Raw genomic sequence first — 25,482 nt, 5'->3', positions numbered from 1 at the left:
TGATGTACTGTATGTTTACTATCGTAATGCCATACTGTGTGTGTTTATTTCGCTCCAGGACATGAATGACTTCTCTCCGGTGTTCAGCCAGTCAGTGTACCGAGGCCTCGTCGCCCCTAATGCTTTCAAGGGAACCATTGTAACCACAGTGATGGCCAATGACTCTGACCCTGCGGTGAGCGTTTCCAGCTGCTGCTGTTCAAACTATTTTTCACAGTCTGCTCCTCAAATTGTGTTTGGGAATAATGCAAGATAATGATGCTTGTCTGCAGTGTGTGTGTGTCTTTCTCCAGTGGAGCTGTGTTTGTTTAACCCCAGTGTAACACTTAGTGATACCTCCATTGGGCTTTTAACTCCAAAAAATCTTTGTAATATAGCCTGGTTTAATCTGCTTGCTGTAAAACGAGAGATCCATTGGGGGCCATTAGATAGTCAGCTGGTGCAGTTAACTCCAGGTTTAAAAGGTTGTAAAAAAGCTCATAGCTGATGTGAAAGTGCAGTGTGAATAAAGCATGTGTGAATTTGTTGAGTCTCACAGCCTTTTAGATGCAGATCTGAAATGCAATAGCTGTGACAAATAGCTCTCATCTTTATCGGAACAGAAGAAAAAAAAAACTGGTAAATTTGCAATTTCAAGTAAATAACCAAATGAATATTTATATAAAAAAGACCAGAAACACTAAAGTATATCTCTACCTAGCATTAATGCTCCAGAAGACCTGATCTTTCTTTTTCACTCTCCAGTGAAATATTCTACACTGCCGATGTTACCCCATATCCTCTTTAAAAGCCCCTTTGACTAATGTGCTTCCTGTCTTCCTACATCAGCTGAATTGATCCAGACTTGAAGTCTAAGCATAAAGCCAGACTCTCTTGGGTCAAAAAGTAACATCATACTGTCAAGGCTCTATGATAAAAAGGCTCCCAATGCTCAAACAATGTACTGAGTATCACCTTAACAGCCTTGCTTATATATATATATATATATATATATATATATATATATATATATATATATATATATATATATATATATATATAATATGTGGATGTCAATGTCACTTATACCCTTCAGAACCACAATTTACCACTAAAGTAAAAAATAAGTATTTGCCACAGTGAGGTTTTGCTGACTCAATATGAGCCGTTACACTGTGCAAAACAGCAGTGCTTCCAAAACATCTCGCTAATTTCAGAAGAAATTACATTTAGAGACAAATTCAATTAATTCAGGTATATATATTATTTGGAATGTGGGAGGAAGCCAGAGAACCCAGAGAGAACCCACGTGGGGAGAACGTGCAAACTCCACACAGAAGGACCTCCCGGGATCGGGGATATATGTGTTTATATATGTGTTTTTTGTATGTGTGTATATATATATATATATATATATATATATATATATATATATATATATATATATATATATATATATATATATATATATATAAACATTATATACTGGAATTAAGAAGGTTTACACTGACACACAGCTAAATTATAATTATTGTTAATATAATTGCTGGTGTGCAAATTATTATTTTAATAATAAACGACAATTTAGCTTACCTAAATATACACAGTTTAGGAATTTTTCACTGGTATTGTATTGATATCTGGTATCAGTATTGGGACTGAAACATTGGCTTGCTTTGATGAGTTTTTCCAGACATTTTGAGCCAAATTAGTCCACTGATGGTCGTTCATTATCAACAACACTTGAAAGGTCAATTCATGATCAATAGAGTTCCTAAACGTGGACCTAATATCTTTCAAATAGTGATGTGCGTCTTCATTACTTCATTTGTACTTGAACACACTATTTGACATTTAGGCCCAAAATATTTCTGTTGGATATGAAATACTGTAATAGTCATTACACAATCATTACCACACTATGATTAAACTGTGATGCATTGTAAAAAGTCTGTAAGTGTGTCGGTATTCCAAGAAGAATGCAATATATATGTATTGTAATGCCACATTCATCTCAGTCTATCATTCTAAGTGTACTTGTTCCCTTCACAGGGTACCCCAGCAGGTCTAGTGCGCTTTAAAGTGAACCAGGAGGCCTTTGCATACTCTGCCAGTATATTTGATGTAGAGGAACGGACAGGAAATGTTGTAACCAGAGTTAACCTCAACGAAGAGCCCAACCTCAAGTTCAATGTAAGTATGCACACACACCTTTTTATTTACAGCTCACCAGGAACCCTTATAGTAGACTTTATTGTATTCCATTGGTCAACACCCTCAAAGGGTCAAATGATGAGTCTAAGGGCTTGTGATAAGATTTCCTAGGGAGTAAAAAAGAAATAAACTAATTATGATGCTCAACATGATGCATATTTGTGTTACTTAATCTTAATCTAATTTTTGCTTTTTAAAGCCCAGCTAGCAGCAGGGTCATAGAGATGGCAATATCAGACTTAACCTATTCGTGCTCCTCCCTGACATCGCATCATGCTGCAATGTCGAAGAGCCAAAGCCAAATAATTTTACTTTCTTATACCTGAGACGTAATGAATAAAGGATACTTTAATATCATTGAATTGCTGATAACTCACAGACATGCACCCTGTGATGGGGGGTTGCAAGTAGAAATTGCTTTGAATTCAAAACACACGGCTTGTAACCACTGTTGTATGTAGCATTTACGTGACTTCATAACTATGGTAGTTGGGGTAAAACAAGAAATTTTAATTTACATTTGAATTGAAAACATAAAAAAACATGCTCATCTGCAATGGAGTAAAGCAGCAGTAAAAGATTGTCCTACTTGGAAGAAATGAACTTCCATCAAACTATAATGTATTCTGAGTCATATTAAAATGAACCACGCTGCAGTGGGCCTACTGTTTATCATAATGTAAATACAGTATGCAGCATCTTAATAATATACCCAATCATTCAAATTGATCTATTCTAATTGTAAACACTGGCACTGGGACCACAGTCCAATAGAGACATCATTACAGCAGATCTATCAGATGCTTTCCTGATTTGGATTTTGTGATTTAGAAGGTTGAGGATTGGGACCGCATCACATGAATGAAGTCTTTAAAAATGAATGTAATAATTGTGCACTTACAGTTGTACTTGCTTTCTTGTATCATTTGTAAAGCATACAGGTGTTGTAGTGTTCTCGTGCAGGGTGTTGGAACTCTGGACTAAACACCGAGTTAAACCACAGTCAATGAAGACGGAGTCGTAATAAGTTTCACCCATTTACTGTAACTCTTTTCCTTCAATCATGCTGGTGAAAACTGCAAACAAAGACAATACAAACATTCAGTGTACATACGTGAATATAACATTTCACAGTAGAAAATATAAATATACATTGCATCTTTATACATTTACAGCACTCACCAAATTGCCTCTACGATGCTTCCCCGTGGATGCGAGCAGATTCTGGAGCATGCGGTCCACTGTCAAATGTTAACCCGAGCTAGTGAAACCAGACACCATTTAACCGGAAGTACCGAAACCGGAAGTGACTAAAACAGAAGTCCCACCCCGGAAGTGAATTAACCGGAAGTGGCGTCATAACATGCCATGAACAGGAAAATCATGTTACCAATAACTGTCTTGAAATAAACCCCATTAATTAAACAAAAATGAAATAGAAAATGCTGTAAAGGCAACACACTCCCCGCATGGCCTTTGTGAGGTCACTACAACTTGCAGCATAGAGAAACATTCCACTCTTGATCAGTCCTTGGGTAGAAGTAGAACAATCTCCGTAATTGGTCTAAGAAAGTTCTTCATAGTGCCTTGGTCAGTTGTCTTCACCTCAACCTTTCTTACATGTCCATCCTTTCCAGGGAACGTGGCGATAATACTTGCCATAGGCCAGCAATTGCGGCAATTCTTCTTGTCCCTAAGCAGAACGAGATCTCCAATTTGAAGGTTTCTACGGGCCAATGTCCATTTCTGTCTGTGTTGCAAGGAAGGTAAGTATTCACGGCTCCAACGGGTCCAAAACTGGTTGGCAAGAGCCTGGACTTGTCTCCACTGCTTCGTGTACAGGTCCATGTCCAAGAAGTCTCCAAGTGGAGGTGGAACTCCTGTCTTTTGTGTAAGGAGCATTGACGGCGAGAGTATGAAGGGGGCGTCAGGATCCGTAGACACAGGTACGAGAGGTCATGCATTAATGATGGTTGTGACCTCTGCCATTAGTGTGCAAAGCACTTCATGCGTCAGTCGAATGTTTTGCTGAAGGAACATTGAATCAAGGGTCCTTCTGGCAATGCCAATCATGCGTTCCCATGAACCTCCCATATGAGAAGCATGTGGTGGGTTGAATACCCAGCTACACTCCTGCTCGCTGACGTACTTCTGCACCATTTTGTCCATCCTAAGCTCTTTACATGCGCCAATAAAGTTGGTACCACAATCAGATTGGAGCTGTTTCGCAGGACCTCTTAATGCGAAGAACCTCTGAAGAGCATTTATGCAGCTGGATGTGTCCAAAGACTCGATTATCTCAACATGTACAGCCCTTGAACTCATACAGCTAAACATGATGGCTCATCGCTTACTCTTTGCATGTCCTCCCCTGGTGCGTCTGGTTGTGACAGACCAAGGTCCAAAAACATCTAACCCCACATATGTAAAAGGAGGACTGATTTTGAGACGTTCAGGTGGCAGGTCTGCCATGCGTTGTTCTTCCAGTTATCCCCTTAGCTTGCGACAGATAATGCATTTATGAAGTACTGAATTGATTAATCTCTTGCCACCCAAGATCCACAGTCCTGCTGCTCTGATCACTCCTTCTGTCAGGTGATGCCCCTGATGTTTCACATGCTCATGGTGATGTCGGGTGAGAAGTAGAGAGATGTGGTTATCCTTGGGCAGAATTATTGGGTTCTTTACTGCAGTTGCGAGGTTGGAGTGCTTTAGTCTGCCTCCAACGCAGATGAGATTGTCCTTCAAGGTTGGACTGAGTTTCAGCAAAGCACTGTTTTTGGACACCGTTTTGTTGACTCTGAGAGCCGTCAGGTCTTTTGCAAAACCTTTCCTTTGTGCTGCTTTAAGTATAACATTCCTTGCTTGGTCCATTTCCTCCGGAGTACGAGATAAGTTGCATGTGTGCCAGCCTTTGCATTTGCTGGTTTGGTTTGAGTGTTTGAAGGATCTTGCTATGTGAACCAGAAATGCTACTCCTCTTAGTAGAGAGGCAAAGGTGGAGAAGCGTTGGAAGCGGTCAGAGGTTAGTATTGGTTCTTCCAGGAAAGTAGCACAGGTTTGGATTTGTGATCGAATTTCTGAGTCTCTTTCAGGTTCGATTAGGTCAAATGTCTCACATGTTTGCGTTTCCTCTGAAGATGGCTGGAGCAGGAAGGAGGGTCCAGTGAACCAAGAGGTTTGTACAAGCCGGTTTGCTAATAAGGATCTTGATGCATGGTCGGCAGGGTTTTCCTCTGTACGTACATAGTGCCATTACTCGGGCTTTGAGGACTGACAAATGCGCAAAACTCTATTGTGGACGTTTGCATAGAATCGTTTTGACTCATTACAGATATAGCCGAGCACTACTTTGCTGTCTGTATAGAAATTGATGGCATCCAACTTTAAGTCTAGCTTATCTTTGATGAGATCTGCCATCTCTACTGCTAAGACAGCGGCACACAGCTCAAGCCTTGGGATCGTAGGCTCCGACTGGGGTGCTAACTTTGCCTTACCCATGACAAATCCTACTTCGGCTAGCCCATTTTCTTGAACTGCTTTCAGGTACGTCACTGCACCGATGGCCTTGGTAGATGCATCCGAGAACACACACACAACTCTTTGTGCACTGCCTTAGTGGGTGAGATCACTGTGTATGTTCGAGGAACATGGAGCTGTTTTAGGTCCTGGAGTGAATCTCTCGAGGATTCCCATCCGCTTTGCTTGTCCTCTGGGAGCGGCATGTCCCAGTCGGACAGTTCTGAAGTGTGTTCCCGGAGGAGGGCTCTTCCCTGAATCGTGACAGGTGCCGGCAGACCCAGGGGATCAAAAATACTGTTGACCGTGGAGAGAACTCCACGTCGGGTAAAGGGTTTGATTGTAGTTGACGCAGAGTAGGTGAATGTGTCAGTCCTGATCTCCCAGAGCAGACCCAGGCTCCGTTGTGTGGGTGTTGTTTCTACGCTCAGATCTAGGTCCTTGACTACTGAGGCGCAATCTTCGGATGGGAAGGCCTCTACAACTGCCTGACAGTTTGAAACTTGTGTAAGCGGAGGTTTGATTCTGCAAGGGATGTCTGCGTTCGTTGAAGCAAATCAATTGCCTCCGCTTCAGTTGGTAGGGAAACCAAGCCATCGTCCACATAAAAGTTCCTTTCCACGAACTTAACAGTATCATCACCATGTTCCTTTGTTCCTTCTCTGATAGCTCTTCGCAGCCCATAGATAGCCACAGCAGGAGATGGCACATTGCCAAATACATGAACCTTCATCCGGTACTCGATAACTTCCTTATTAATGTCATTGTCCTTGTGCCACAAAAAACGCAGAAAGTTGCGGTGGTCTTCATGCACAAAGAAACAATGAAACATCTGCTGGATGTCAGCAATAATTACAACCTTCTCTTTCCGGAAGCGTAGCAAGACACCAAGAAGGGAGTTGTTGAGATCGGGACCAGTGAGCAGCACGTCGTTGAGGGAGACGCCACGATACTGTACGCTGGAGTTGAAGACAACCCTGATCTGATTGGGTTTTTGTGGGTGGTAGACCCCAAACGTTGGGAGGTACCAGCACTCCTCATCTTCTCTCAATAGCGGTGCTATCTCGGCATGTCCATTAGCAAAGATTTTCTCCATGAATGCCACATACACATCTTTTCCTTGTAGCATGACCCAGTAGACATCTACTTGTCCTGAAGTGCAAATGGAAGTTTGTTTACGATTGGTCCAATTCCACGTGATGTGTCCAGATACGACAGGCCAGTGAGGTAACCTTCTTCTTTAGCGCCTTGGATTTCCATGAGCAAATCTCCAAGTTCACGTAATTTGGTGTGATCTCTCGCTGAAATCCTGGGGACTGCGTCCAACCGCTGGAACGGAGACCTCTCGATTATTTCAGGAGCGGCGTAGCACTCACGCAGCCTCTCCCATGCCTTGTGTAAAGCCAGTTTGGGGTTGCTTACGTACACTGAGCATATGCATTTCACCCGTTCACTAGATTCCTTCCCCAGCCATTTAGTCATGAGGTCCAATTCTTGGGATGCTGTGAGGTGAACTTCACCAACGGCATTGTCGAATGAAGAGCACCATGCGCGGTAATTCTCAGGCTTATCATCAAATTGGTACAGTCCTGAATTGACAAGGTCTCGTCGTGCTAAATACTGTGCCAAAGGTTCTGCCAGAGGTGGTGTGCTAGAGGGAGGAATCTGCTGTGGAACATATGACTGTGCACGGACAGGTAGGTTTGGTGTAGCTAAATGCCCGCTCTCAGCTCCTTCGGACTTTAGCTTGTAGTTGGTAGGTGGTACAGTATCTGTTGTAGGTGGATACCATGTTACATAGCTGGTACTTGATTCTTCCTGGAATGGAACAGGTACGACTGACAAGAGTGAAGCGGAAGAACAAAGATTGATTTGTGATTGAACATATTCACTGGTACATTCAATTTTTCTCCTTTGTGATTCAGATCTGCCATTTTCAACTGGAATTCCCTTAGCGTCTTCCAGCACTTGAGCCTCCACCATGGCCACATCAGCTTCTCGATGTAACGTCAGCACCTCTAACTCTGTGTCTATTCTTACTGTTTCCAACTGAATTTGAGCATCTCTTGTGACTCTATCTGCTTCCCTAGAAGCCTTTTCCATCTTCAGTTTAGCTTCTTGGGTAGCATATGATGCTCTAATCTTAGCAGCTTCTGCTTTAGCCCGAACGCGAGTCACACTGGGTGATGATGACGCAGTCTTGCTGCTCCTAGTGCTGGATACAGACGATTTGTCGTTGGTGGCCATCTTGATCCCATTGAAACATCCAATGCTTTTTTTTTCACTGTAGTGTTCTCGTGCAGGGTGTTGGAACTCTGGACTAAACACCGAGTTAAACCACAGTCAATGAAGACAGAGTCGTAATAAGTTTCACCCATTTACTGTAACTCTTTTCCTTCAATCATGCTGGTGAAAACTGCAAACAAAGACAATACAAACATTCAGTGTACATACGTAAATATAACATTTCACAGTAGAAAATATAAATATACATTGCATCTTTATACATTTACAGCACTCACGAAATTGCCTCTACGATGCTTCCCCATGGATGCGAGCAGATTCTGGAGCATGCGGTCCACTGTCAAATGTTAACCCGAGCTAGTGAAACCAGACACCATTTAACCGGAATTACCGGAAGTGCCTAAACCGGAAGTGCCTAAACCGGAAGTCCCGCCCCGAAAGTGAATTAACCGGAAGTGACGTCATAACATGCCATGAACAGGAAAATCATGTTACCAATAACTGTCTTGAAATAAACCCCATTAATTAAACAAAAATGAAATAGAAAATGCCGTAAAGGCAACACAGGTGGTTTTGTACAGAGCACTCTTATGAATCCCTATCCACTGTACGAAGTATACGGCAGCAGCTTATTAGTTTCAAAATGGTCTTTTCCCAGCTGCACTCCTCAATGGGGCTTTGGGCCATTTTAATTTCATCTTTTCATTGGGCTTTAATTAACACAACAAGGATTCAGCATCCTCTGAAGATGTCACTCAGGAGCTTAATTCTACCTTGTTTAGTTCAAACAAAACACACTGTGTACAATTTTGGGATTATCACTGAGATAAACAGTGTCCAAGGTGTAATTCATAAACGACAGATGACACGGTGAGACAATCTCATTGATATGTAGAAAATCTCTAATTTACTTGCATCATATTATAATGGCACCACAATGTATTTTCATAAAATGTCTTTGGAATAAGCAAGTGTACGAGGCTAAAAACAGATTTGTAACTAAAGAGCAAACCATTCAAATATCGAGTGCAGTTAAAGGAAAGGCTATTGAGAAAGACCCTTAACTCCATAATGTTCCAACAACGTTAGTAATTTTATCGGTGCTTTTAATAGAGATTGAGTTATATAATGACGGGCAACGCATTATCAGTAGCAATTTCCTGGCTAAATAAGATGGAGGAAAAACCATATTGTAATATCTTGATATTTAAATTTGGCCTTCATTAGGAATCCTTTGGGCCCGGTTAACAGTAGTTACCCCCCAATTAAATGAAGAAGAAAGGGAAAGGGAAAATAGTACACCAGTGGGATACACCCTCATTCTGTTCTCCAGTTCCCATGCAAATTATGTGTTTTTAGAATGTGGGCAACACAAATGTAGACATGCATTTTGGTTTATTACCAGCCTGTCATGCATTAGCTGCATCAATTTGTTTGGCTGTCATCACACTGTGAAATGGTGTAAGGCCGCACTGGCAGCACTAGACTACAATATTGCAAGTAAGCATGTGGATATCCACTGACCCTGTCTTAACCCGTGCGTGTATTTGATTGACAGCTGTTGGTGGTGGCCTATGATGATGGTGAGCCAGTGAAGGAAAACACAACTCTAGTAGAGATCACAGTCCTTCAGCCCTCTGTCATTCCTGTGTTCACTCGGGAGGAATACAGGTACACACACACACACACACACACACACACACACACACACACACACACACACACACACACACACACACACACACACACACACACAGCACACATGCTATTTGTTAAGCCTCTGTACTGGCAACAGCCATGGCTGGAGGCATTGTGTTTTGAGTTTTCTGCTGTTCCATTCATTCGATATCTCAGAAACACATGGAGGGCATTTGGTGGTCAAAGGTCACATTTTTGGCCTTAACTCAATCATGAATAGGCTTATTATGAGACTTTCACACAAATGTCTGATAAGATAATAATGGTGAAGTGATGACAGACACAGATGGAAACGGCAACTTGACTGTTTGGCATAGAGGTCGCAATTCATAGTTTGAAGTTATAAATTAGTTAAATAATTAACGTCTGGTTTAACACCTGCTGTAACTGGTGATACCATTAAGAACATCATAGTAATACAAATACCAGGCCTGTTCAAATTAATCAGTTATGAATCCCTGGCGGCAGTTTGTGCAGTTTGGGCAGCTACTCTGTTGACACTGAACCCCAAGTGGCTCCTGGCCGCTTCACAGCCGCCCACTGCTCCTATAAATGTTTAGGATGGCTTTAATGCAGAGGATGCATTGTATGTATATACTTGTATGTATATGAAACAACAGAAGAAGAATGTGAGCAATGTGAACGTGTGTACCTAAAAATGCTATACAGCACCAGTATGTGCATATGTCATTCCCTATGAATACATTGTGCATCTCATTTTAATACAATGCCACTGACAACACAAACTAGTATATAGAGAAGTAATAACAGTGGAAAAACATTAAATATCGATAGGAAAATAAATGGCATCCATAATTACTGTAAAAATAAAGTTTATGTGAAAACCTTAATAATTATGACTTACATGCTGCATTTTTATCCCACTCTGAGATCTTCCCATGAAGCTTTGATTGGCCTTGCTATTGATGAAATGTTTTGTCAGAGCTTTTTTTTACCAAAAAAAAGAAAGAATGTCTCCAGACGTCTCTCTGTAGAAGTTGCAAACTATTAGCTGATATCACAAACTTTTATACTCGTCATCTAAATAAACCCTTTGGGTACTAGGATATTCATCTCACTTTTACACAACCAAATAATAACAAAAAAATCTGAAATTTGTTATTGTATCCAGTTGCTACCATGACTAATGATGCGTTCACACCAAAAGCGTTGCGAATCTTTTGCATGCAAAGTCAATGCACAGACGCTTCGCGAACAACGCAAATTGGCACGAATGGCACGAATGGCGTGTTGCAAAAAATTCGCCTCATTTGCCCAACTTGGGCGGAAAAAGCTTTTGGTGTGAACCTAGCATAAGACAGAAGATGTGTTTTTCATTTGGCAACATATGAAGGAAATTGATACAGGTGTAATTAACCACGGAGAAGAATGTTTAACATTCAAAGAACATAATCTATTATTATTAACTTCTCCCTGATGGATAAAAGCAACGAGCACTTAATATGGTTGAACCACATTTATAGCACAACCGTGCAAAATCACACTACGGGGCAGTAGATGGAAGCAGAAGGTGCTAAGTCTGAACAGCATGGTCTCTGCTCGCCTAATTCAGTTTTGATTACAACTCAAAGTATGTGCCTTAGTGTAAGGAGATTCCAGAAAAGAATGAACATATAATGCAAGAACTTTTTCAAGTTTGTTTTCATAGTATAAATCCCAGAAACTCCAAGTCAAAACAAATATGCACGGTAGCATCAACTTTGAGGGGCAGCAGCAGGCTTTTCCCCGTCTGCTGGATACTCATTGAAAGAAGCAGAAACTCCATTTCAAACACGTATAAGGGGACAATGGATGGCCCCTTCCTCTATGCTAACTATTCTTCTGGCTATGATCCACCATCAGTGGTTTTTGGGCTGGCCTTTCAGTTCCTTTGTTTGCTTTAGTGTGTTTGAATTTTGCAAAAATTGCCAACTGTGCCCCCGGCAGTGGGAAAGCATATAGAGAGCTGTTTACAAAATGAAAATGCATTAAATGCCTAAAAGTTGTCATGAAGAAATAGTGCCTAATAATGCTTTTTTTGTATTTTTTATCTACAACAAAAGCAAAGAAAGTGTTTTCCCTCATTCTCGAGCCGCATAAATGTATGTCCTCAGTAGTTGTAAAACAATAAATGTGAAGAATTAATATCACACATACTCAGATTCAGTCTGTGCATTGAAAGGCTGATAAAGCCGTTGGCCACACACTATAAACTTAACCAACATTAATAAATGATGCTCTTGCCTCACGTGCAGACACATGCACACTCTCAAGTCATCATTATAAGTCTTCCAGTTGCTGCTGCTTTTACGAGGTCACTCACCTCACGTGTTTTGTTCTGTGATTGGCTGGGTAGACAGAGGGAGTGTGTGAGGTCACATGTGACACTGGTCTATAATCTACAGCTATCAGCTCTGTTTCTCTATCTTCATCTGTCAGTCTTCATGTCTCATTTCATCTTTCATTAAATACATTAAGTTTTTTCAATTGTATTTACTCTTTCTGTCATTCTTTATCCTGATGGGTTTTTTCCACACATTCTAATTTTCTTAACGCATGTTCCTTCTGTCGCCATAGTTTTTATCAGCCTCTCTGTACATCCATTTGCAGGATTGAATTGGTCTCCTTCCATTTGCCTGCTTGTTATGCCGTCTGCCAGGCACAATATCCAAGTCATCAGACTGAGATCCAAATTGCAGGAGAAGAAGAGACACCATATTTTTCCAGATTTTTAAAAATGTCTGACTCAATAGTTGGACCGTTTTTCCTTTAGCTTTTTGTGACTGCTTGTTTGTTAGTTAGAAGGATCGTATTAGTTTTGTGTCATTCTTTTATTTCCGCAGAATTTGTTTACTTTTTTTGTTTAAGTTCTTCTTGTTTCTCTCCTCTCGTCTACCTTCATCACAAGTCAAAGCATTTCACAGTTTTATGTGCAGAGTATGTGTTTAGGTATATGCACTTGCAACTCACTTCCATATAGCTGACATGTCATCCGTCATGCAGCATACAATGATCACCCAGCTTTGACGCTGATGTCACAGGAGAAATGTATGTTTACTTGCATTTTAGTTTTCATCTTTCTTTATTAAAACGCCTGAGCATCATACGTTCTCAGACAATGAGCTTGTTTTGGAGTAATTGTAACTTTAGTGTCAATCCAGAAATACAGTATCACTGACAAAGCTTTGTCTTTCACACAGAGCACAGAAAAGCTCCGCTCTATTTTTAGGAAAAGGGTTTGAGGCGAGAGTGAAAGATACTATGGCAGCCAGCCATATAATAGTGCATTTATGAATATTATGCAACATAGCTTCAAGCTTAAAGAGCGTGTGCCTGCCTGTCTACATGCGCATGTTTTAGAATCTATGTGTATTTGTATTTCATTGTATTTGTAATAGGGAAACCTTGTCGATGTTCAACTGGCTTTGTGTCGTGTGGGTGGTATGAGCACATGCACAATGTTTGGATTCCCTCTGTGTTGCTGGTGCCCAGAGCTTCATTTGAAATTAGGCATTTTGCATCTTCTGGCCCCTTCTGTGTGTGTGTTTGTGCCTGTATTTTTGTGTTTGAGTGTATTTATGATAAACTGTGTGTGTGTGTGTGTGTGTGTGTGTGTGTGTGTGTGTGTGTGTGTGTGTGTGTGTGTGTGTGTGTGTGTGTGTGTGTTGGGGGGTTTGTTCTTGTAATTCCATGTTGTGGTCACACAGAGCACAGTGTATGTACAAGCTTTGAATTAATTATCCCAGCTTTATTGAATCAAAGCTAATTGTACCAGTGTGGATTTTGGAGCTTACTAATGCTGCTTAATGATTGTGTATGGTTTCAAAAGACGGGCCTCTACCCAAGGGCAAGGCCGAATTGGTAATATTAATTCCTTTAATGAAAAAGAGTGACAGAAACAAGGGATCTGTTAAAAGCTGTCTACATTTAACGGCCCTCACAACAACAGATTTTACCAATTACAAATGCCTTAATGAATCCAAAATGTGTTATCCTCACACGCTTAAACTTGAAAACTGTCAAAGAGAACTATTTCTGACACACTAACAGTAGACAAGGAGTGTAGTTTGGGGTTGCCAAGCTTGCCATAATCAACACTTAATTTTTCATTTGTATTAAACCGTGACATTTAAAATGCATTTGTATATTTTTAACTGTACTATATGACTATGAATAGAAGCGAGCTGTATTTGAAATGAAACAGCTGAGCTCAAAGTGCTGACTCTCAGCTTCAAGGGTGTTTTGGGTTGTTCATATCCATATATGGTGTTCGGTGTAGGACGCCCCTATTTCCCCATTTGTGCCTCAGGGGCATCTATAAAAAGGTCTACAGTTTCCTTCACTGTTCATAGAATGACGATAGCTGAAAGTCAGCACTTAAACCTTCTGTAGTCAGTGTTTCATTTCAAATCCAATGAAGTGCGGTACAAGACTAAGACAAAACGGTCTCTATACTTACAAGCCGCACGCAGCGAGAAGTCCACAGATAACCAGTTTGTTATGCAGTAATAGTCAATATCATAAAGTAGACACTTTTTCAATTAATTTTGATCAACCTATTTAATAACATATTTAGGATACTGCAAAGAGGATGTTATGTACTTTAGGTTGTATTAACATTTCTTTATTATAAAATAAATCATCATCATGGCTGTGTGTATATGTTGAGATAAAGACAAACAAAGATGGACTTTTGCGCACACACACACACACACACACACACACACACACACACACACACACACACACACACACACACACACACACACACAGTGCACTAGGACTTAAATAAAGCATTGGCACTGTGACCTTCTGGTTGTGCATTTTAATTTTGTGGGTGTCTCAGCTTCAGTAAAACAGTTAACAAGCCGATGAGGGGTTTTGTTAAATTGTTGTAGCAACTGTGTGTGGAGGATATCTCCCTCGCTCTCTCTGTTTCTCTCACTGTAGGACCATTCTTGCACCTGCATGATTAGTATGCATTCAGTATCACATGTGCATGAATAGTTATCAGCACCCAGTGGCAATTATCAGCATGAGGTTAAGTGAACAAAAAGAAAAGATTGCCTTCTCAAATATTATTGGAAGTCCTCCCACTACTTCTCTAGCTTGTGTGTGTGTGTGTGTGTGTGTGTGTGTGTGTGTGAGAGAGCATGTTTTGTGTGTCGGGTCCCCCCCCCCCCCTCCCTCCATGCAATGAAAATGCCCCATAGCTTGTTTCTTTGTTAATGAATCTAATTAGAGAGTGGTGAGAGAGTTAAAGGCCAAAACTGTTCTCAACATCAAAGCTTTGTTTTTCGTCAAGAAATTGTGTGATCAAAGATGGCAATATGTTGCTTTGTCTTGCGTCATTACAAAGATGGAGATAAAACACTTCGTCGTGCAGGTGATTTAGATAAACCAGCTCATACTGTATGTGTCGGCTTCTCAGCACAGATACTGTACACACTTTTCTTCAGGAATCACGAGCTAGAGGTGATTTTATCACGTAGGGAAAATATTAGTTTGTATTCAGCTTTGACAAGAAGAGTAAATATTTATTCTTGCACTCGGAAAAGACAAAGAAGTGTTGCTGCGGAGAGGCAGACACAACTATTCTAACACGATGCACACAGATGTTAAATTTAAGGAATGTTTTGAATTGGTTGAAGCAAATTTGGAAAACATATTTGGAATTGCTATTGGAAATTGTCTGATTTGTGCCAAGCATTTGAAGTCACACAAATTTAGTCTGGCTTTTCTCAGACACCAATCAATGAATCAGTTTAACTTTATATGTATAGCATTCTCCGTATATGTTTTAGTCAAACACAGAGTGAATTTGCAGCTGCAGACTAGCAGCTGCAAATGTATACAGTAAATCAAGTTGGGATTAGCAATATACTGTACTTCCTTTTACAAGTGGTTTTGTACTTAAATATGATTTTTATTAAATTATTCACATGTGATGTTCAAGACACATATTCACCTTTAGCCTACTGCCTGCCCCTTTTTGTTACTCCTGTTTGAAGGATTGAAACAGTGATCTGAAAGTATACTACTCGTCAGGGGCGGTTTTGGGCACGGGCGACCCGGGCAGCCGCCCGGGGCGGCACTTTTTCATGACACATGGGGGGCGGCACGTCCACTTAAAAAAAAAAAAATCATCTGGGCCGTGAAGCGGTTTTCCGATGTCTATCATGTCGCTGTGTGGGGGGTTGGCGCCCTCTGCGGCTGCTTGCTGGGGGGGGGGTTCTGGCTGCGGGTTGTGTGTGTGGGTGCGGCGGTGTGCGCGCGGGGGGATCCACTGTGGGCTATGTGACCATACTCTATTGCAGTGGTACCCAACCTTTTTAGAGCCACGGACCGGTTTTGTGTCAGACAATATTTTCACGGACCGGCCTTCACGGTGTAGACGGAAAATATGACGTAATAAATATGACGTAATACGACCGGCATAAATACAATTATAAAATGCATAAAGATACATCTCACCATGACGCTGCATTAGTGGAGCCCTGAGCTTGTTTCTCTGCTACGAGCCGGTCCGTCTCGGGGTGACGGGAGAAAAAGACCGAGCCCCTACGTCTGTTGTTTATGTCGAGTCTACTGACTCTACTCCGTACCTTAAACCTTTATATGCAATCTGTCACTTCATTAAAACCCGCTTCACAAAGACAGGATGTTGAAATGGAGGCAGGGTTTCAGAGCTTTTTTGGCGATCTCAGTAACTCTGCCTTGATTTCAATCCAGAACACTGAGTTGTAACGGACTTTGAAGTTTCACTTTTGGGGTAACGTGCAAGGAACCTCTTGACATGTGTCAAGATGTTATGTTTGAGGCTACGCACAGACGGATGTATCCGGTCTTTTTTCGCTCGGAGGGGGGGGGTCTCGCCCGGGGCGTAATTACATGTAGAACCGCCACTGCTACTCGTACACATACGCCATTTTGATTTTCCAGACTCCTTTGGTCTTGGTTGAACATATTTTGATTCCACTTCTCACCTCTGCCCCTTTTGTTGCTTCTTTCCTGTTTTGCTGTCTGTTTACAATGTCAACTTCCCGTTTCATCCACTTACTTTCTAATTTACTTCGACCAAAAGGAATAAAATCCAAGAGGCCCGTTTACACTTTAACTATGTGTGGCTCTATAAATCCAGTATATGTCTAACCGATACAGTTGAAGGTTACCTTGTTTAGTTGGTGCGTACAAACAGGCAAGTGCACATAGAGCTCTCCTGGCGGTGTTACGACTGACAACAAATGCCAAACAACTATGGCGTTGTTATTAATAAGACTGCTTGGAGCTGGGAGACAGCGAGAAGGTTCGGAAGATAGTGAGAGTGAGAATGAAAAAAAAGAAGGCAGGACAGACTGAGGAAGTTATAAGGAGAGAATAGTGGAGGGGAGCAGTTCTGATGTGTTGAGTGAAAGTTTCAGAGAGAAAGTAAAAAGAGAGGAAAGCTAAAGAGGGAGGGGCACGAGAGAAACTACAGTGAAAGTCTGAGGGGAGAAGACACGAGAGAAAAGAAGTGTAGTTGATAAACAAGCAGTAAGGAAGTCACACACAGGCAGAAGAGTCTTTAAAGTAGCAGATGAGCTGACAGGCTGACATATTGAAGCAAATTGAAACAAACAAGTAGACAAGCAGGTAAAGAATAGAGAAGTGCTGAGACATAGATGGACAGATGGAATCATTTCAGCAAAAACAACGTAATGCATACAATCGAAAAATGTACTATGCCAACGCCTTAGAAAGCAGCTACAGTTCAAACTAACTGCACTTTAGTAATTAAACAAGGAACAGTAGCAGGGGGACATCTCTCTCTCTCTCTCAGCATCGTATATGGTTGTGAAAATAATAAAACCCCTCCTATCAGTGTTGAGCAATAGAGGTATATCCTGAATGCATGATGCAACTGTTTCTGCAGGTTGGCGTGACCCTCAAGCGATGCTAGAGGGTCAACTTGAAAAGGTGAAGAGGAAGGTTGGTGCAGTTGGACCGATTCAGCCTTCCTCATCTCCTCCTGGCTATCTCACTACAATCTCTAACAACTGTAGAAACGAGTTATGTGTCTTTGACGTCCAGATTTTCAAACCAACAGATCAAAGAAAAACAGTTGAAATGGATCCTCTGTTAAACCACAAAGTCAGACAGTTTCTTCTTCTCGGCCTCTTCAGGCATTTGGCAGTTGATTACATAAGGACCAAGAGGGATCTCATGAGGAGGGCCAAAAGACACAAGATAGTTGCCTCTGAACCAAAAGTTGGCTGTTTTTAAATGACTCATTTTATCAGCCTGGTCGGTTCTTTTATATTTGCTTTACACAAAAGCTAACGCGATAGAAAACATACAGTATCTAGTGGAAACTACAAGTGTTAGTTGCTAACAATTAAATGTATGGTAAAAGCAAATTGACCTCAGCGCAGAGTTCAGTAGACTATTCAATGCCAAACCAGTCCTTTCTGTGGATCTCTTAATTAACAGTATCTGTTTCAATAGTTATTTTATTTTTAATATATTTTAGTAATACGTTTTTTTACTCTTACGTGGGCCGTAAAGAGTCTGATTGGAAATCATGATCATCCCCTGATGGCTCTTCACACCCACACTTTGAACAAAAGTCTCAGTAAAACCTCCCAAAGTACAAAATGACACACCAGCACTCACAGGGGGATAACGCTATAATGTTTAACTTACTAAACTCAGTCAAAGATTTGAATCATTTTTGTAACAGTTGTTTGTAACAACATTGTCTTTGTTGTACTGAAGATAGATCCATCAAATCAAGAAAAAACTCGCCAAAATATTTTTTTATCATGACTTTATTAAAATTACTAAAACGATTTCCGTTTTTCTTCTTACAGCATGGAAAGTTTCAGAAAAGTCCACCAACACCTGGTTTGGTGCACAATAATATGGTGTCAGTGTCATCCTTTCTCCCACTTATTCATTATTATTTGAATTCAGTTGGATGAAGGTGTAAACCTCAATGTGGAGAGTCCATTATTCTGTCCAATATGATAGATTCAAAAGAAATTAAAAAGCCTTTCATGGGCTTTTCATTGGACTTGAGTCTCCAGATTCAAATGTGATTTTACCGCACGTCAGTGTGTATGAGAAAGGTTGTGACTGTAAGGGGGAGATGCTATCAGTCTACATACACAGACATATTATTACAGAAATGATGTGAGATGCATATTCTCTTTCACTGTATCACCCCCTTTTCTCTTTTTTATTTTTTTTAGCTCTTGTAGCATGTTTCTTTGCCTCTATGTATCACCTTCCCTCTTGAGTCCCTCCTTTTCTCAAAAGCCCTTGTATATGCTTGTTCTTTTTCTCTCCTTCTTTTTCTCTGTTTGAGAGACGCAAACCCACTTGACTCTCAGTTCACAATTACGTCAAGACTGGAAAGCAAAAAGGTGAGAAAAGGGAAAAGAAAATTAAAATGCTGAGACACTTGATGACTGAACAAAGAAAAGAGAGCCATGTGGGACTAGAGAGAGGAGAGTGCTAGAAGGTACAGAAAATGATTTTGATTATTCAAACACTGCTGAGCAGAAATAATAAACAGAGTAAAAATGTAGTAGGTACATGCCCTGGGATCTGTAATCGAATCACTAAATGTTGGCGCACTACCAAAGCATTTTAACTACAGCCTTCTGAGCTGATGTTCTCAACAGACCAAGAGAAACAGTTTGGAAACCTATTTTTTTTTCAACCAGCATGCCGCACTACAAGGTCCTGAAAATGTCTGCACCTGTGAACTGAAAATTGCCCTTCAGTACTGAGAAATGGCCACAGCAGGAAACAACCTAACCTACAGAGCTCCAGCCAGCACTTAAATGTTATTACTGCAGGCACTTAAGACCCTTCACTCAACAGTGTCCTTAGGAAAATTCCTACAGTCAATTATGAACCCTGTGGGAAGGGAATGAACAGTGTCTTGTCATTTCTGGTTGGTGTTCATGTCGGAGGCAGTGCTGCTGACCACTGTTATTCTTTTAACTTACGACTTACAAAAGAGCAAAGCGGTCTTAGAGGATATCAGACGTTTGCATTCCAGACTTTAAAGGTCCTTGATGGCATCAAAGCAGTTAATAGGAGAGAAGAGAAACAGTTATTGGAATATTTACTGTATATACACTAACTTTATACCTCCAAATTGGTGACAGAAGTTAGAATAATGTACCGGAGAAAGTCGTAAACCTCCATATTGTTGATCAATGACTTCAGTTGTCAGATTCTTGTTTTAAATAACAATGAGAATGTGTTGGACCAGCTTTTGTTGGGTAATCCAACCATAAAAAAAACCCAGCCATTACAAACTCTGATGTAAACCGACATAGATCATCAACAGAAGTGCTTGTGGATAACGCCATGGTATTGTGGTATCGCCATAGCGCACATTCATAAATCAATCCAGATTTTCTGCCTGATCAGTGGACCGGCTTTTCGAAATTTAGTTTAAAAAATAATATTTATTTGTGATGTTCAAACGGTTCCGCTTCTGTCAAAAGATTTGAGCTTGTTTTAATTGTATTATTTTATTATTATAGATTTCAGAGGTCAAATATCAAGATTATTGTGACCTCACAAAAAACGTTTTTCGACTCATGACTTAAGAATTGATATGCTAATTACGACGATTTTACACAAATGGAAATACATCTAAAAATGGTCCAAGTGTTGACAATTTGGACATGGATGTAAACTGCATCTTTCCTGGTTGTATACTGCAAGGTGGCAATTATGTTTGTTCTTACTTTCCATTACAAGTACAGGTGTAGTAGAATTGCAGTAACTAAAGTAATCCGTCACCCCGTCTTGGCTTTCATGTTTACGTCTTGGCTTTCATGTTTACGTTCAGTGTGCAAACCTGTCTCCTAAAAATTACGTTCCCCCAGAACTAATACGCATTCCCAATTACATTTGATCAGAAATGTATCTCCTCCCTGATTATGTTTGTGTTTGACGTATTACACATACGTTGATTATACACGTATACGTTGATTAAACACATACACGTTGATTGACCAAAGCACTGCTCGGCACAGGGGATGTTGTAATTTGGTGAGGACAAAGAAACAAAAACAAAGAGTTAAAGATAAATGGCAGAACCAGCATTTCAGTTGAGAGAGGGAGAAATAAAAAAAGGAGCAATGTTAGGAGGGAAAGAATAATGACAAAAAAGGAATGAGATGTATCACATATATCTGAAAGAGACAAGCTGAAGAGCAGGAGAGCAATGAGGGAGATGAACAAATGGCAGTAGCTTTAAGGGAAAGACACACAGAGGGGAAGGTATCATTGCCAACATCTATCACTATCCTCATAATTCTGTCTTTCCCTTCACACTGCTGAAACACTGAACACTTTCACAGCTCTGTTAAGGTTTATGTCCTTTAGCCTACATTCTGTCTGAGTATGTGCTTCTAGTGTGTGTGTAGGTGTGTGTGTGTGTGTGTGTGTGTGTGTGTAGGTGTGTGTGTGTGTGTGTGATGGGTAGACAACAATCTCTTCACAGTTCACACTGTCTCAAGAATCCACCACAAGTTAAATCTTTCATCATAGGGTTAAGACCACAGAGTTTGTTAAGGTTTCTTGTTTGAATTATTACATTACAGTTTGAGTAAGCCTCTAGGGAATGAATGGAAGCCAATACAACGTCCCCACAAGTAAAGTAGTACACGTTTGTGCGCACGTGTGTGTGTGTGTGTGTGTGTGTGTGTGTGTGTGTGTGTGTGTGTGTGTCTGTTATCAGCATCGGCCCAGCTTGCTGTAGTTAGGACAGCAATGATTAGAGAGGACAGTATGGGAGATAAGGGCTTGATGATGAGCTGTGTGTGTGTGTGCAGGTGTGTCTGTTTATCTGCACTATGCGCTATACATGTGAATGAAGGCTTGTGTGCATCTTTATGCCTGTAAATGTGTTTTTGACCCGTCCAGTTGTTGCGTGCGTTGGTATCATTGTATTGTAGGAAGGTATATCAGCTTACGTGTGTGTGTGTGTGGGGGGGGGTGGGGGGGGCTCCTTCACCTCTGTCAAACAGCCATTGTGGTGAGGGAAGGATGGAGGAATGGATAACAATTGGAGCTGAGGTCTGCTGGGATGTTGGCTGGAAGCAGCAGCCTGAGGGAAAGATGGAGGAAAAGAGGAGCTATGGGTGCAGAAGGAGAGATGTAGGTGGACATGAACGTAGTGGGTTTAAGAGGGACATTTTTATTGTAAGTAGGAGGATTGGAGAGAAGGAGGAAAATGACATTCATGTCTGGTAGAGAGAAAATAATATTTCGAGAGGAGAGGAATAAAATAATTTGATGGTTATACTACAGAACGTGTATTGACGGATGGTGTTTCTGCTAAACTACATGACAGCTGACATTAGTGTACAATGTGAACGTCCGTAGAATCTCATTTACATGTTGGAGGAGTTGAGGATGTATGTTGTCCGCCAACAACTGAAGTTAGCATCACACTGGTTCCCTTGGGAAAAAAAGGCAGTAACACATTTCCATCTGACTTTGGACTACTACAGAACATAAGCACTGTTAATTTTGTTAAGTAACACCTGTGCTTTTCCTGCAATGACATGTCCAAGTGTCTGCTGTGAAAAGGGCCTTTGGGAAGTTAATCTTTCTCTCTCTCTCTCTCTCTCTCTCTCTCTCTCTCTCTCTCTCTCTCTCTCTCTCTCTCTCTCTCTCTCCCTCTCTCTCTCTCGCTCCCCAGTCAGTCCCATTTATCACGTAGTGATTACTTGATGGCGCAGCCAGTTGGTAGCCCATGTTATAATGTTTAGCCAGCTGTGATGGTTGGCCTAATGACTGGACTGGGTTTATTTAATAGAGCAAAATCTGCTGGAAATTTGAGAGTTGCCAGATTCTGAGAAAATCTGTCAGGGTTGTAGGCAGGAAATACTGCCCACCACATGCAATGAGGGGTAAGGTGAAGAAAAACAAGGCCGGGGCGGGGTTCTGTCTGAAAGCTTTTGATGGTGTAATTTCACTGGCTGGCTCGGGCCCCTAATAGGGCCTGTCAGACACCCTGTTTACAAATGTACTGGATCTGACCAAGATGTATCGAAACACAATGTAGTGTACACCATAAAAACCTCATAGGGCCATGCAGGGGGCCGTGTATAGGGATGGCGAGATGAAGCTTCCTCTGAAGCATTGAAGCTTTCCATCCAATTGGTTCGTTCGTGGGCCGAAGCGTCATGGGGCTTCATCTGCTCTACTGCGCCACCAAGTGGACAATAAATGTAAAACAGGCAGAGTGATCATAACGACACCATGGCTTTGGAGTGTGAAGCTTTGAATTAAATAAATAAATGAATGAATGATGTTTGTGATGCCAATACATCAATTATTAACTTATTAATATTGTGTCTGTCTTTATGATATAATGGCGGCGTCAAAAGAGAAATTGGAAACAAATTGGGGAGAGGTTTCTGATGTGGCTGTGGCTTGGTGGTTCGAGCCCCGGCTCCGTTAGTCCATGGTGAAGCGTTTATTTTATTATTTTTTATAAAAATAGGAACTTTTCCACAGTGCTGGGCTTTTTGAGACTATTTCGCCTGCTTTACAAAATACCCTTTCACAGGCAGATGAAGCTGGGTACAGAGAGGAAGGGGGGAAATACATTAAGTTTCGCTGACCCTTATATTTCAAATCGCACGGCAATCCCACGAACCATTTTCTGAATCAGTCACGTGGTACGGCCGGCTCGCGAGGCGTCGAATGTCACCACATACATACGTCACCACATACATACGTCACCACATACATACGTCACCACATACGTCATCGACACAAGCCTCGATACGCGCTTCACCAAAATCTACCTGGATTACTCGACACGCGCATCAAAGCCTCGACACGAAAGGACACATCACTAGCCGTGTATTTTTAGTACAATAACTTAAGTCATATGTGGTTTATATTAGTGATATTGATGAATCCACTCATTGATCAACAGACAATTAACCAGTGACTATTATTCAACAATACTTTTCAAGGGTATCAGTTTCACAAATGTCAAGCTTTTCTGCTTTCACAGTGAACCGAATATTTTATATCTCAATATGAAATGCTGTTTGAAATGCTGATGTGTTATATTCACTATTTCTGGCATTGAATGATTGACAGATTGACAGTTGCCGCAACCTGAACAATGATTTTTGCCTTTTTTCCAAAGCAACTCTATTTATGAAATGATTTAGTACCTTTCCGCCAATGGAAAGGATGCATTAACTGTCAGGTCTGTACGCTCAGAGATCGGTCCAGGCTCGCATTGGATTCGATCAGCCAGACCACATGTCGAGGTGGCCAGGCTCACATTGAGTTGGAGACAGATGTGGTCAGCATGTAAGCACAATCTGGACAATTTATCAAACGTAGGTATCGCATCATCTTCCCCTCACACGGGAGTTCCTCTCCGTAGGTAGGAGAACAAAGGGATGAAAGGAGGAGAATTTACACTGGAGCACAGCTGAAGCCTGCTGCTGTCTGAGTCCTGTTTAGTTACTGCTGATAAAATCCAACATTTCCAGATGTTGTTGCTTCAAAATGAAAGCATTTAAACAACAGGGAACTTTTTGTGAAAAATGTTAAGTACCAAATTGGCGCAGCTGTGTTAGCAGCTATTCTTCAATAAAAACAAGTCTACTAATACTGCAGAGAGGAAAGAGTGAGCAGCAAAATGAACGGGGGACTTAAATTGTGAAGAATTTATAGGAGTTGAAATATGTGTATCTCCTGTTTTAATGCCGTTTCTTGGACTCCTAAATACATCCGATCATTCAAGTGTCAAGTGTGGACCAACATGCGAGTTCTGATGAATCCGATCACAAGAATCTCATTGAAAAGACAAGTGTAACCACATGAACCACATTCATTGTCGGCATGAAATACAAAATGTGGATGCATTTGGCAGATACAAGCCTCAGTTGTGTATAACTTTCCAAATTGCAGTGGATCCTTGAGCGCAAGTGGGCCTACATATACATAATTCATTCTCATATCAGTTGATATTGATTGACTGATCCATTCCCAGGTTTCCACAAGTGAGCGAGGAGTCTGCTGTTGGAACCCCGGTGGGAACCATCATGGCGGCTGCTGTCAATCAAACTATCATCTACTCCATCATCGAAGGCAACCAGAGAGGTGAGGATACTTTGGGTAGTGCCTCATGTGGGTCTCCGCTGTGGAGTTGGCTGGATTCACTTCCTGCATGTGGCACCAATAAGGTGGTTGGTTCACTTATACAATTAAAAGACTCCTTTTTTTTTTACCCCTCTCTCCTTTATTTTGCTCTCTGTTTCTTTCGTCCGACTCTTGCTGTCATTTTTTCTCTCTCTTGTCTCTCCAGATGTGTTTGCATTAAATGAAACAACGGGAGTGATTTCCACTGCCAAGCCCCTGGACTACGAGGCTAACTCCTCCTATGTTCTGAAGGTAGAAGCAGACTCCATGAGACTGGGGTCCTCGAACCTCCGAGTTCCCTCTAAGAGTAAGTTCATGGTTATGTTTATGTTTATGAACTCCCTTCCGATATTACAGGACTAACTTTTTACATGGGATTGCATCACCGCAGATTTCAGAGACTTTTTACTAGTTATACACACACACACACACACACACACACACACTATACAAAATAAGTGTGTTAACCACTACGTGACATTGTCAAGATAAACTTGCCACAGGCTTTAGCTTTCTCTCTTGCACTTTTCTCTCTCCCACTCCGTCACTCACGCTCTCATTCTCTCTGAAGCTCTCTCTACTTCTTACCTGTACAAGTTCTCCTCAATTCTTCACCTTGTCTATACAGTTGTGTCTTGGAAG

At 41.1% G+C, this 25,482-nt stretch overlaps 1 protein-coding gene across 1 annotated transcript in view; it reads left to right on the top strand.

Annotated features, from left to right (window-relative positions):
- LOC306754197 (protocadherin-15-like) overlaps window positions 1–25,482 on the top strand; it is a gene marked incomplete at both ends in the record, with an annotated part of 129,601 nt that overhangs the window by 67,316 nt on the left and 36,803 nt on the right. Inside the window, 5 exons of the mRNA XM_079238121.1 lie at window positions 59–175; window positions 2,032–2,172; window positions 9,515–9,627; window positions 24,692–24,801; window positions 25,007–25,147. Of these exons, the coding sequence (XP_079094247.1) occupies window positions 59–175; window positions 2,032–2,172; window positions 9,515–9,627; window positions 24,692–24,801; window positions 25,007–25,147 (622 nt within the window). The remainder of the gene's footprint in view (window positions 1–58; window positions 176–2,031; window positions 2,173–9,514; window positions 9,628–24,691; window positions 24,802–25,006; window positions 25,148–25,482) is intronic.

Source organism: Taurulus bubalis, assembly GCF_910589615.1.
Source record: "Taurulus bubalis genome assembly, chromosome: 2".
NCBI classification, from domain to species: domain Eukaryota; kingdom Metazoa; phylum Chordata; class Actinopteri; order Perciformes; family Cottidae; genus Taurulus; species Taurulus bubalis.
The sequence above is the reverse complement of the archived record's forward strand: the minus strand, read 5'-3'. Positions and strand labels throughout refer to the sequence as shown.